This window comes from Vanacampus margaritifer, chromosome 18 (assembly GCF_051991255.1).
Source record: "Vanacampus margaritifer isolate UIUO_Vmar chromosome 18, RoL_Vmar_1.0, whole genome shotgun sequence".
NCBI classification, from domain to species: domain Eukaryota; kingdom Metazoa; phylum Chordata; class Actinopteri; order Syngnathiformes; family Syngnathidae; genus Vanacampus; species Vanacampus margaritifer.
In genome coordinates this window covers 6,811,599-6,824,394 of record NC_135449.1, presented here as the reverse complement: position 1 = coordinate 6,824,394, position 12,796 = coordinate 6,811,599, and the positions used below count along the sequence as shown (strand labels likewise).

The 12,796-nt window shown below is 42.0% G+C and overlaps 3 protein-coding genes across 5 annotated transcripts; 2 read left to right on the top strand and 1 right to left on the bottom strand.

The window, feature by feature from the left end:
- Positions 1-14: 14 nt before the first annotated feature.
- msl1b (MSL complex subunit 1b) lies at positions 15-5,757 on the top strand. Of its 2 annotated transcripts, none has more exons than XM_077550713.1 (9): positions 15-134; positions 1,172-1,778; positions 2,042-2,241; positions 2,477-2,787; positions 2,861-2,985; positions 3,060-3,127; positions 4,835-4,959; positions 5,142-5,214; positions 5,318-5,757. In XM_077550713.1, the coding sequence occupies exons 2-9, from the start codon at positions 1,209-1,211 to the stop codon at positions 5,406-5,408; spliced, it is 1,563 nt and encodes a 520-aa protein (XP_077406839.1). In that variant the 5' UTR covers positions 15-134; positions 1,172-1,208; the 3' UTR covers positions 5,409-5,757. The 2 variants fall into 2 exon arrangements, with proteins under 2 accessions (XP_077406839.1, XP_077406840.1); XM_077550714.1 differs by lacking the exon at positions 15-134 and adding an exon at positions 152-402.
- An 855-nt stretch (positions 5,758-6,612) lies between these two features.
- Positions 6,613-12,407, bottom strand: chmp2a (charged multivesicular body protein 2A). 2 transcript variants are annotated; one of them, XM_077551010.1, is made up of 6 exons: positions 12,242-12,407; positions 8,514-8,681; positions 8,265-8,444; positions 7,969-8,099; positions 7,771-7,832; positions 6,613-7,195 (listed from the first exon to the last, which is right to left on the bottom strand). In XM_077551010.1, exons 1-6 carry the CDS (start codon positions 12,269-12,271, stop codon positions 7,074-7,076), a joined length of 693 nt encoding a protein of 230 aa, XP_077407136.1. In that variant the 5' UTR covers positions 12,272-12,407; the 3' UTR covers positions 6,613-7,073. The 2 variants fall into 2 exon arrangements, with proteins under 2 accessions (XP_077407136.1, XP_077407137.1); XM_077551011.1 differs by lacking the exon at positions 12,242-12,407 and adding an exon at positions 9,377-9,818.
- Positions 9,811-11,735, top strand: mrm1 (mitochondrial rRNA methyltransferase 1 homolog (S. cerevisiae)). Its single transcript, XM_077551009.1, has one exon. The coding sequence runs from the start codon at positions 10,002-10,004 to the stop codon at positions 11,061-11,063; it is 1,062 nt and encodes a 353-aa protein (XP_077407135.1). The 5' UTR covers positions 9,811-10,001; the 3' UTR covers positions 11,064-11,735.
- Positions 12,408-12,796: the final 389 nt, after the last annotated feature.

Here is a 12,796-nt window from a genome sequence, read left to right as displayed (position 1 = left end):
TGTGTCCTCATGGAAACCTCAAAGCAAGACATGGCCAGCCAACACATCGCGCATGCGCAGTAGAGAGCGCTTTAAAACTAGACTTGAGGAGGGAACATGACGAGTATTGTTCGTGGACTTCACTTATAGCCCGGGTAAGCTCAAAATTGCACACGGTAGGTTCTTAAAGACATGTCTGTGAGGGGTATGAGCATTAAGAAGCGATAGGTATGGCGGCGTCGTTTTGGACGCGCGTTTTTGCTTGTGTGGCTAAGCTAACAGGCTAGCCACTGGCGCTAGGTAGCTGTTATTGTTTTTTGACGGCGAGCTAAAATGGAGGAGCTAAAATGGAGGTTGCTGAGCTCCACTGCCACTCCCGGGTCCTTGAAAGTCTCGCCACACTCCGGCTAAATCAATGCAAACGTGAGTTGGTCGTCGCCGAAGTACTGTAGTCCTTTCGTGTTTGTGTGGCGTGTGCGCGCTTGTGTATATTTGCTTGGAATTTCAAACCCCGGCGTGTGACTCGTATGAAAAAGGAAGGGTAACGCAGACTTGACGTAAAGTAACAATATGAAGGCGAGCGTATTTGTTCAGACACGACACGGCCGTGAGTGTCACAAACAAAAGCGTGTCTTTATATGTGGTAGGGTTTTTCCTGACTCAAATCGAGGCATGAATGGTAAAAATCTGATCATTCGCACAGGTGCGTATTATGCCTGGCTCAAGGAAAGACTTTGTGCGGTATTCTAATCTAAGTTATTTTCTTAGACGTTTTCCTTCCCTAAAAAAATACTCGCTTATTTTATTATATTTCTCTGAAAAGATAAAACCACAAGATGTAATGCTTATGGACGAGGAGATAGCATAGTTTGCAATTGCTTATCAATGCTAAAAAATTGTGTAATAGCTGTTTAATTATTATTATTTTTAGATAAGGCTATGGCCTGGCTAAATTAAACTACTCCGCTCACTTCAGCAGTTTATGAGTGAATATCAGAGGGTACGTTCCCTCTTTTTTTCAGAAAAATCTGAATCAGACCTGCTTGCTTTCAAAAGGCAATTCTTCACTTGTTTGAAACTCTTGATGTCAGCACTTTCACTGCCAGAGATGGTACAAAATCAGATAGAGGTATCGGCTACCTCCAAATTTTAAACTTAAGAAGAATAAATCTGGTTTGTGTGCACTCTACAGGGGACAGCCAGCCACAGTCGCACCATGAACAGTCGCCATGAGCATGAGAGCCTCTCTGGGCCCGCATCTGGGATCCAAGCCAACTGCTAACGCCATAGGCGGGGCATTCTCTTTGCTTCCCGTGAGCCTCAGGAGGGAGTCACGTGACTCGCCCTCGGATGCTCCAGGCGACTTCCGGTGGGCCGACAAGATCCCGAGCAGGTCCAAGCGCTCGGAGCAGACTTACATGAGCGGCGACATCTCGGAAGCCGTCGAAGCAGACCGGGCCGCCGCCGCCGTGGGGGTTCTGACCCCTGTCGGCTCAATGGGGGGTGAGGGAACCCCGGTGAAAGGCAAACCCCTCTCCGTGGACAACATGGAAAACCCTCAGATGACTCCGAACAACAACACGCCCAAGGATGCCGACGGCGTCCTCGGAGCCGCGTCCATCGAAGTGTCATCCGAGGGCAAGTGGAAGAACCTCCGGAAGAGTCCAGCAAATCCTCACACGCAGGCCAACTGTTTGCGGCAGATCCTGCTGCTGCAGCTGGACCTCATCGAGCAACAACAGCAGCAGCTGCAGTCCAAGGACAAGGAGATTGATGATCTCAAAGCAGACAAGGAGACGGTATGGCAAATAAATGTAGACTAATTGTTTTATTGACATGTTCCTTTAACTTTCTTTTAGAATTCTACTTGACTGGTAATGGCTTCTTACATAGGACTGGGTGATTATGGAAAAAAATATGGATTTTTTTTTTTATTATCTTGAAATCACGCTGAATAAACTCAATTATTAATTGATTTCAAAACATAGCTTTCTTAAATTTATACATCACTGCTGCTAACCAGTGATACTCCCGCAATGACATTTTCCCTCCACCTGTGCAGCTTCTGGCGCGTATCGAGCGTATGGAGCGTCGCCTGCAGCTAACCAAAAAGGACCCGCCACGCGACAAGCGCCTCTTCCAACCACTGGAGCCTTGGACCCCCGACAAGGAGGACATGTGGGACCTAGAAGTGGAGGAGAGCCCGCAGCCCAATCCATCTGCCCTGCTGCCCTTATGTCGAGGCAGCAAAAGTCAAAAGAGGTAAAGATGAAGTAAACTAGAGAATGCAGTTTCAGTAGAAATTGGTTTGAATGCTTATAAGCTGACGCTGAGCTGAATTGCCATCAAATGGGGTGAAATGGAGAATATGAGAATTTGAAAAAAACTTATATTAGATTTTATTGTATTGAGAATTCCCATAAGTTTTAACATTTTGTATTTTCCATAATAGTCAGCATTCACTGCTTCTGATTTTGAATATCACGTGTGCCTACAGAAAATCCTGCTTCGGGGAGTCCAAACTCCAGAAGTCTCGCGGCAAAAGCGCCAAGTTGAGTCCTCACAAGCTTGAGAGTCAACCGGCGTCTCCGTCTCAGCGAGAGCTGCGCAGCAAGGAGACGCCAGAAAAGAGCGCCCCCATCAGGCTGCCATGCAAAGAGGAGGCGGCGGAACTGAGTTGCCAGATGGACGACCTTCCATTCCTGTCCACCACGGAGATGTACCTGTGCTGCTGGAACCAACCTCCTGTGTCGCCTCTGCGCGAGACTTCCCTCAAGAAGGAGGAGGAGGAAGAGGAGGAGGTGGCCAGTGAGTTCACTCCTCATGTGGTTGATGATGTGCTTGTTTGTAAGCCTAACCTAACACCACTTTTGTCCTTCAGATGCACCCAACACTCAATCCACGATTAACTTCCTTTTCCCGTCTTCGTGCCGCCTCTCTGTTCCGTCGTGGCGAGAAAATGCCATCGAGCCGTTGGGTGAGGATTTAAGCTTTGACGCGCAAGAGGTGAGAACATCGCCAAGATTTGAACGCGAATCGGGGAAAGTAACAAGCTGAGTCGGTGTGTTTTGTGCGTCCAGCCGCTGGACGACGGCGTGTTCCTCAAGCGCCATGCCAAGCTGGAACTGGATGAAAAAAGGAGGAAGAGGTGAACACATAGTTTTGTTTTGTTTTGTTTTATTTGGGGGGGAATGAAGTCTGTTTATCAGCTTGATGTTATATATATATAATTTTTTTTATATATATATATATATTTGCAATTAAGAATTTAAGTGGGTAATATATATATATATATATATATATATATATATATTAAAAAAAATATATATATATATATTAAAAAAAATATATATATATATTTGCAATTAAGAATTTAAGTGGGTAATATATATATATATATAATATATATATATATATATATATATATATATATATATATATATATATAATATATATATATATATATATATATATATATATAATATATATAATATATATATATATATATATATATATATATATATATATATATATATAATTTTTTTTATATATATATTTGCAATTAAGAATTTAAGTGGGTAATATATATATATATAATTTTTTTTTCTTCAAATGTGGGAGTGTTTTTTTGTTCCAAACTCTTTCTTTAAAAAGAAAGGGCTTGCAATTTTTATTTATTATTCTATTATCGTTATTGTTATAATCTTTTTAAATGTTGCAATGTTTTGTTGTTTTGTTATATGCTGGTCTGTGTGCCTCTGATCTGGGCTTTGGCGCCATCTTGTGCCAATTTAGGGTGCTAAGCCACAACAAGCGGATAGAACAGGTGGTCGGTGTATCAGTTTCATGTTTTTTAATTTTTAATTTATTTACAGAACTGCCTTTTTTTTTTTTTTTTTTTTTTGAAATGTGGGGAAGAAATGTGGTTTTTTTTTTGTTTATTTATTTCAAACTCCCCTTTAAAAAGAAATAGCCTGCAGATATTTTTATTTATTTTATTATTTTTTAAATGTGCTGGCCTGTATTAGCCTGGCAAGCCACACCCACACGAAAGTGGGTCTGGACAGGCGTCCATAGACAGCGATTCAGCAGCGGCCAAAAACAGGCCGGCCAATCAAATTCGTCTTATTTGCGTGACGTCATCTTCGTGAGAAACGTCACTCTTGGCTCCCAAGTTTTTCCCACGACGTAAGCCATTCACTACTGTCTCTCTTCGGCTAGTAGCCATGTTGGATTTTTACTCTTCGCAAAAAAAAAAAAAAAAAAGACTTCAATGGGTCACCTTTGTGTCGTCACGTCCGCTCTTCGCTCATTGGTTCATTCCACTATCTGTTAGCTCAGGTTTGCCCCGCCTCAGAAATGCGACTGATTGGGTGGTTGACGAGACTTAAGCCAAAGTTGCAGGCTAAGTCTGTATGTCTCTGAGCTAGCTTTTGGCGCCATCTTGTGCCAATTTAGGGTTCTAAACGACGAGGATAACAGGTTAATTTTTTCCACAAACAACAGGTTAGGAAAGAAATTAAACATTTTTTTTTAAGAGCGATTGTCAATTACTCCAACAGATCACTTTTATTTTGGTTCTAAATGTAAAGATGTGAATCTTATCGAGAAGGTTACAGGGCCGCCCCGAAATGCTGAAAAATAGCAAATTTTTACATCATTTTTAACAGAAAGCTGTGAGCTAATATTTTTAAAAACATCCAACTTTAATTGCTTAGCATAAGTTTACCTATGCTGGTATTTAGCATTTTTAATGAATTTGAATGTTCTCTACAAGGCCCTGGGAAGAAAATATTTGGACACCCCTGTATGAAAATGTGATCATCACGCGGCTCCTCTTGATTCTCGCACACAGGTGGGATATCCAGCGGATCCGAGAACAACGCACGTTTCAGCGCCTGCAGCAGCGCATGAACCGGAAGAAGATCATACCAGAGACGGAACCCGAGCTTTTGTCATTTTATCCAGAAACTGAAGACGGTACATCATTTGTTATATCGATTGTTAACTTGCTGGATTTAAACAGATTTCATGCCACAAGATGATCGCAGCCGAAATATACATTTTTAAACTAGAAAAAGTGCAAAATTGCCCAAGGAGGGCATAAAGGTCAAAAGCATTTTTTCCTCGAAGCTTAAATGTTTTTGTTTTCTTTTTTCTAGTTGAAGCGATCATGATCACGCCCTTCTTGCCAGTGGTCGCGTTTGGTCGGCCGTTGCCCAAACTCTCACAAGAGTAAGTTTGAATGTTTAGCAGTGTTTTTCATCCGTCATGTCACTAATTATTAGAGATTAAAAGTGAAAACGTCACAATGATTATATATATTTTTTTCTTTAAGGAATTTTGAGCTGCCCTGGCTGGACGAGCGCAGCCGCTGTCGCATCGAGGTGCCCAAAAAACATACTCCTCACCGGACCTGCCGCAAGTGAATGTCGCCGAGCGGGAGACGCGGCCCATTTAGTTGGATGCGGTAAAGTCACCAGTTGTTCGTGTCTTAACTACTGCTGCTTTCCGCGCGGAAGAAAAAGGCGTCTCGCACATATCACTCGCCGTGCAGTGTGAAGCTGTTCCTACCTTCTTATAACATCACTGTTACTGCACTCAGCTGACACCATTAGGAATTTTTTTTTTTTTAGCGTCGGATCTCATTTGGCAACTTAAAAATTTTGCGACTGCTTTGGTAAAGAAACGTCCCAAGCTGACGGTGGTGCTGTGTATCTGTCGCTCAGTCATCCAGCTGTGGAGCAATGTGCCGTCTTCACACAGTGAAAGCATGTTGGGGGGGGGGGGGGGGGGGCTGAATCTGTTTTCTCTTGTAAGGGGTGGGGGGAGGGGGGGGACACTAAACGGGTCCTAATGTTGGCTTGAAGTCCAGTGTTCTGTTCCTTTTGTTTTTGCTTTTTACACTACTCACAAAAAGACAAGTTGGACACGTTCAGTCAAAAGTTTAGCGTTGGGAAAATCACGTTCACCTGGAATTTCACCCCCAAGTCCCTTTTTGTGAGTAGTTTACATGTGAATTGCATGGGTTCTATTTAGCTGTAAGACATCCGAAAAACAACGGTAGCATGGCTTAACCCCTCGATGGAGGATCTTCTCTGCTCTTGCGCAAAAAAAAAAAAAAAAAAAGGACGCAAGCATGACTTTTGGCTGCAAGCGTCCACATCATTTGACGCACAAATAGTGAATGTGTATACATTGACCTCCCAACTACAGGAGCAGTTAGCTGACATCAGGGGTCCATTTTAGAAGCAAAAGTTCCTAGCTTGTAGTTCTGACGTGTTCCCATGCTCTTCCCTTGCAGTATTTTTATTTTTTTTTCCCTTCACGATGCAACAGCTTCAACCGCTATACTGTACAAGTGCATAGATGTTGGCTAGGTCTGGAAACTTTTTGTCTGTACATAGCTTTCACAAACAAATGTACATAAAACATGGCTGTTATTTTTTTATTATTTAATGTTGAACGTGTTGAGTACATTCAAAATTCAATGATTGTATGTTGACAAATTGAAAGTCTCGAAAGTTGCATTTTCTTTTTGGAATAAAACGACCATCTCTATGCTTTATGAGTTTGGATTGAGATCTTGTTTCCCACAAGAACCTTTATCGGTTAAAATAGCACCAAAGCACCTTTAAATGTGGAAAAAAACGTTTATTATTCAACAAACACATGAACACCGTTCCATGTCTAGGTGTATAAACATGTTGTGGGTGGAATACCTTGTTTAAATCAGACCAACAGCAAGATGATTTTTTTTCTCAATGTTTTGGTAAAATGAGCCACCCTTTTAGTGGATCATGCATACAGCATGTTCAGCGACAAATTCAACAGCTGTCCACTGATCTATTAAAAAAAAAAAAAAGCTCTTCTGTAACTTGGGTTATTAGTTCATTAGTGTTAATTCAAAAGGCAACAAAGTGTGAGTATATACACACACTGTTAGGGGATTTGTCTTTTGGCATTGACAAACATGAAAGGACTATAACATTTCCCACATCAACAACACCGCAGAAAGAAAAAGCAATCCATCATTACGGCTGACGCTGCTTCAAAGAAATAACAAGACGTGTATAGTCAGCGTGCATTTGCGTTCAGTCTTTGCGGAGGTTATTGAGCCGCGCTTCCAGGTCGGCATCTGCGTCGGCAAGGGTGGCTTGGGGCTCCGCTTTCTTCCTGCTGTCCACCGACAAGCTTCCACCAGTAGACGGGAGACCTGGAAGTAAAAGTAGTGGTGAGGGGACATTTACAAGCTAACAACTAATTTGTTCTATCAAATTGTATAAATTTTATTTCAAAGTGTCTACTTCATTTTATTAGGCTGCACTACAATTGTGTGTATGTACTTCTTTTTTTGTCCAATCAGATTCCAGCCTGTGTTGCTATGTCAATCTAATCTACCCAGGGCCTTCGGAATCAGCAGTGTTGGCTCATGTAACTTAAATGATATGAGCATTGTGGCTGTTTAACCAATCAGATTTAAAATTGTCCACAGAGGGCCAACTAGCCAATCAGATTTGAAATTGTCCACAGAGGGCCAACTAGCCAATCAGAACATTTCCATCTTCTGATTGCCTGGTCAGAGAAAGCCAAGTTCAACTGCTCTGTATTATGTATGTGGCACAGTTGCATGCTGTTATTTTGTGGTTTTGTACAGTATTGATGGTTTGATAGTGGTGATGGAGATGGGGAAAACCCCCATTGGAAGTCCCGCCCAGTGATGAAGATGGGAAAACCCCCGCCCATGCTGGGAGAAAAAAAAAAGTAATGATAGCACTTTTTTGCTCTTACCTGAGAGTTCGTCACTGAGATTAAGACCCAGCTCATCCAGGACTTGGGACACAATGGCATCGCTAAGAGAAAGACCAGACAAAATAAATTAGCACACCAGGTTATCACACTCAAGACTTGAAATAAACATTGGTGCAGAATTTTACATCAACGTAGCCGCCATATTGAATGTGTCAAAGAGGTGTGATTGTGGCTCACCTCTCATCCTCATCATCTTCATCCCCCAGCACGTCGTCGATGGCGTCACTCATCATTTCCTCCTTCATGTCCATCATCTCACTCTGACGTTCAAAGTCCATCATGATCTTCTGGATCTGAGGTAGTTTGAGCTGTAGAGGAACACAGATATGTATTGATGCCAATTTAGTTTTGGTCTTAACTACGCCACAATTACAAATTTCTACCAAACAACTGTGGCGTAAACTTACATCAGTAAGTTATAAATCAGATTAGAACAACGATGCTGACAAATCTGTGACTTTATCACTTCAAACCTGTCTGTTCATGGTGGCCATGGCTTTGGTCACGCCCTTCATGGCCTGCGCCATGCTGTGGTTGGACTTGAGTGTCTGAATCTTCAGACTGACGGCCTGAATGTTGGCCCTCATCATGATGAACTTCTTTATGTAGCGTCTCGAGCGGACCAAGTCTTTGGCCATTATCTTGACTGCGTCCTGCACACATTTCAATTACACACTCAGGATTTTGATCTCTTTGTTTTCTTCCAAGAAGACTTTACTCACCATTTGTCCCTGTTTGGCCATTTTCTTGATGTCAGCGATGATCTTCTTCTCCTGCTGCTCCAGTTTCGACCGCTCTCTGTCCAGATCCCTCATGGCCCGGTTGAGCGCCCTCTGGTTCTGTTTTAGCATCTCTTCCGGAGTCTTTCTCTTCCCGAAAAGGAAGTCCATCTGTTTGGAAGCACACAGAGGGAAAATGGATACTGTAAAATCCATACATTTTCTATACATCTTATCCTCAATAGAGCTGCGGGTGAGTTATCTGTACGTGAGTATTTGTTCTGGTGACTTGACGTACATTTTAAGATGTGTTATTTATGCCTTACTTTGTCAAAAATAAATAAGCTTGTCACGTTTTTCAACCTTCTCGGATGAAAAAAAAATCTAGGACAACGACAGGAAAAACAATTGTATGCTCTTGCACTGGATGCCGGAAGACACATAACTTACCTGTGTATCCACATTTTTGTGGCATTTGTTCATATGTCAAGTGTGTGCCTTAGCTCAACAGAGATTGGAAAGTGGGGAAACATCCGAATATTTTCTCTTTTACAGTATATTGCTCGCTCTCAGTGGGATGTTTATATTTCAGAACAAACGCCACAGAGGGGTGTTGCCATTTTAAAGGTGTAAATAATTGTAAAACTCACGTCGTCAACGGAAAGTTTGGGTCAAATTCGATCGGGACGGAACCTACTTTAACAGTTACCCAATTTAGCGTTGTAATCAACTAAGTTTAAGTGGCTTAAGGCCTCTTCATTTCTTGGCCCATGACGTGGGGTGTTTTTATGGCCGTAATTACCTCATTGACACATTCCCTCCGCCACCACTATTTGGATTAGCCGTCACACAGTCTTTCAGCTCACCTTGATCGCTCTCGTCGAACCAGTACTAAAATCCAGACGACAAACGACGTTTATTAGGACTTCCTCTCAAACGAGCTTCTCAAACGACGATTTTTGTTTTCTTTCGGATACTTCCGCGTTACCACAGTTTAACTTCCGGTTAGTGATTTCATCCCACTACGTCACAAGTGACGCTATCCGTATGGGTCACAATACCAGAAGTAATGTTGTCAAACTATTTCCACGTTTCAAAATAAAGTCTATTTCAATATCAGGTAGTTAAAGTAGCTTTGATGTTGTTTTGTGAGAAAACGTAGTCAATCATAATGTCGGAAAATAAGTAGTTGTATCATCTTAACCACAAAATTACCACTATAAAGCACCATTTTGACCGTGCACACTTTTATTTTTGTAGTGCAACGTGCTTTTATCCTGCCCTAGTCTCAATGCTGCGACCTTAGAGACGAACGTGGTTACTACTGATCATTTTGTCAGTGTTTTGGTCATAATGTGTAATGAAGCGCTTGTAAACTGTTATTTGAAGAATCATATCAGTAAGCATTTAAAACGTTTCGACATTTGACTTACTTTCTGCTGCTTGAAGGACTTTATTGAACGTCTGGTAACAATTACTCTGATCCCCAGTATGAGTTTATTCAGTTATGCTTCGAAGCATAGGTTCTTATTTATTAGGATGTGGAGATTTCCCAAGGCTGTGGACTCTCATTTTGCCTACCATGAGCACGACAGAGTGTACAACTCCAGGAGGTCCAACAAGTCTCAAGTTTCAGAAGGGAGGCGGCTGGAACAGAAAGCATCACCAAATAAATTTCAAAATCAGAGGCGAATATCATCAGAGCTTCAAAAGCTGGCTCAGGAGGACTTGTCGTCAGAACGGAAGAAGACTGCGAGACTCAAGCCATCCATGGAGTCTTCAGACCAGCATGAAATTGTCTTTGGAGTCGCTCCATGTCTCTTGGCTCTCACTCAAGCTCGCCGGAAGGCCCTGAAGCTGTTTGTGAAAGACGGCGAGGCCTTACAAAGGTCAGCGCTCCTCAAGGTTTGTGAGGAGGCCCATCAGCGACTGGTTCCAATCCAGCGGGTCAGTAAGAAAGACCTAGACAGGATGGTTTTGGGTCGGGTCCATCAAGGAGTTTGCCTGCAAGCTACTCCACTGAGCTACCTGACGGAAGACTCAGAACAGAGTTCAAAGACCACACCCCTCTGGCTCGTCCTGGACGGGATTCAAGACCCGATGAATCTTGGAGCCATCTTGCGCTCGGCATATTTCCTGGGCGTGGACCGAGTGGCAAGCAGCATCCGCCACAGCTGCCCTTTGACCCCGGTGGTCAGCAAGGCCAGCTCTGGCATCATGGAGGTGATGGGCGTGTATGGGTACGAAGACCTAGAGGACATGGTCCGGGTCAAGGCGGCGCAAGGCTGGTGGGTGGTCGGCACAGTGGCGGCCGAGGCGCCGGTATCCGGCGTTCCCATCACGCCGGGTCCAGACTTCCGGATGACCACGCCCACGCTGCTGCTGATTGGAGGGGAGGGTGATGGATTGTCCCAGAAGCTTTTGGCTTTGTGTCAAACGCTTGTGACCATTCCAGCCGGGAGACAGCTTTTACCTGGTGTAGAATCACTCAACGTGTCTGTGGCCACTGGTATTCTTCTGCACTCACTGTTGACCTCTACTAGGCCCACGTGACTCCCAACATTTTCGACTATACAATTGAAATGTACAACAGGGGCAGGTTTTGTGCTCAAGGCCCAGCTCAAGTATATGTACTTTAAGATGTGCCCATTAACTCATTCACTGTCATTGACGGTTATAGATGTCAAATATTAATTTGAACTATTTCTATTAGTTTAACATTTTTTTCCCACTATGAAAACCTATAATTTTTTTATTGTACATTTAGAACAGATATCAAATTTGTGATTAATCGTGAGTTAACTCGTGAAGTCATGCAATTAATTACAATTTAAAATTTTAATCGCTTGACGCTCCTAATTTTTATTAATCTTGTCTTTGCTTTTTATAAATCGCTTCAGGCAATTAAAATCTTTAATTGTAATTAATCGCATGACTTTAATAGTTAACTCACAATTAATCATAATTTTTATATCTGTTCTAAATGTACAATAATAAAATTATTTCTAGGTTTTAATACTTTTGTTAACAAAAGTGGAAAAAATGTTAAACTAATAGAAATAGTTCAAATGAATTTTTGACGTCAATAGCCGTCAATGGCAGTGAATGAGTTAATGACGGTGTAGCCTGGTGAACCAATCTCTGCTCCATGCTCTTTGCAGGTGTTTTTATTTTGTGTCTGTATGTTTGGCTGCTTGTCCCGTTCAATAAACATCTGAAAGTGCATTGGTGAGTGTATCTCTCGCTTATTTCCACTTCACTTGAAGCTAGCGCAGGACAGAAATTTAGGCTACCACCACAAAGCAAAAAATATGCAAAATGTGAATGTCAAATTTTAATATTATTTTAATAAGACTATTTTTAATGTTATTTTCAGAACTATAATAAATGAATGAATGAAAATTCATTTTAAAAACAGGTTTACAAAATTAAAATGTGTTGCTTTACTTATAATCTATATTTAAAAAAATAAAAATAAAAGTCTCATGGTGACTGTCATCTTTTTTCAATGTTTGGTCAGTGCTAAACGTAAGAAAAACAAAAACTGAAATGCTACAGACTAAACGAGACGTTTTCTCATTTTTGGGGGACCGGGATTTACTTCATGTTTGAGGGCCAGCCTGGACTGAGACCGTGGTTGACACCTGACACAAAACGGAACCGTTTGGACTGCGGACTACACGACGAGCACAAACGCCGTCCTACAGGGGGAGTGGGGGGGACAATCTTACCGGGCCCTCGAGTCCATCGCCGCAATCCATAGTTGAAAGCAGTAAACGATGCACCAGAACTACAAAATGAAACCTGCAGCTGCGCAATGCCAAACCAAAGCCCAAATCAAAGCCATGCTTTAAATGGGATAAACAGTCACATGACCATGTCGCGTGCCGGTTGAAAGATAAAGACCGCTTTCGATGCAATAAAAGGCAACAAAAATGTGCCAATTAAAGCACAGCTATTCTAATGTCAAGGCTAGTGCAAACTGAGGGCAAATAACGTGTGAGCGAATTGACTCAAGTTCAAATAAAGCGGAATTGTCTTGTCTATAGATTTTAATGCTACAATGATGATAATTTGTCTGACACAAATGATCAAAAGTCAATGGAATGCAATTAAAAGTGGAATTGGACACAGAATCGTGACAGTCCGTCACATCGTTCAAAGACTACAAGATACAATTTGCCTGACAGCTGAAAACATACGCAGGTCAAAAAGTGACCACTGGGAAAACTCAAAAGTAAAAGCTAAACATGACAAACACATTTAGCAACCTTGAACTATTTGAC

Coding starts and splice junctions, on each gene's coding strand:
- mrm1 (XM_077551009.1), top strand. CDS start 10,002: ATGAGTTTATTCAGTTATGCTTCGAAGCATAGGTTCTTATTTATTAGG.
- chmp2a (XM_077551010.1), bottom strand. CDS start 12,271: ATGGATTGCGGCGATGGACTCGAGGGCCCG. Junction 8,682..12,241: donor GCGATGGACTCGAGGGCCCG/GTAAGATTGTCC, acceptor GCTTCCAAACAG/ATGGACTTCCTTTTCGGGAA. Junction 7,833..7,968: donor GAAGATGATGAGGATGAGAG/GTGAGCCACAAT, acceptor TCTTTCTCTTAG/CGATGCCATTGTGTCCCAAG.
- msl1b (XM_077550713.1), top strand. CDS start 1,209: ATGAGCATGAGAGCCTCTCTGGGCCCGCATCTGGGATCCAAGCCAACT. Junction 2,986..3,059: donor TAAGCTTTGACGCGCAAGAG/GTGAGAACATCG, acceptor TTGTGCGTCCAG/CCGCTGGACGACGGCGTGTT. Junction 3,128..4,834: donor GATGAAAAAAGGAGGAAGAG/GTGAACACATAG, acceptor TCTCGCACACAG/GTGGGATATCCAGCGGATCC.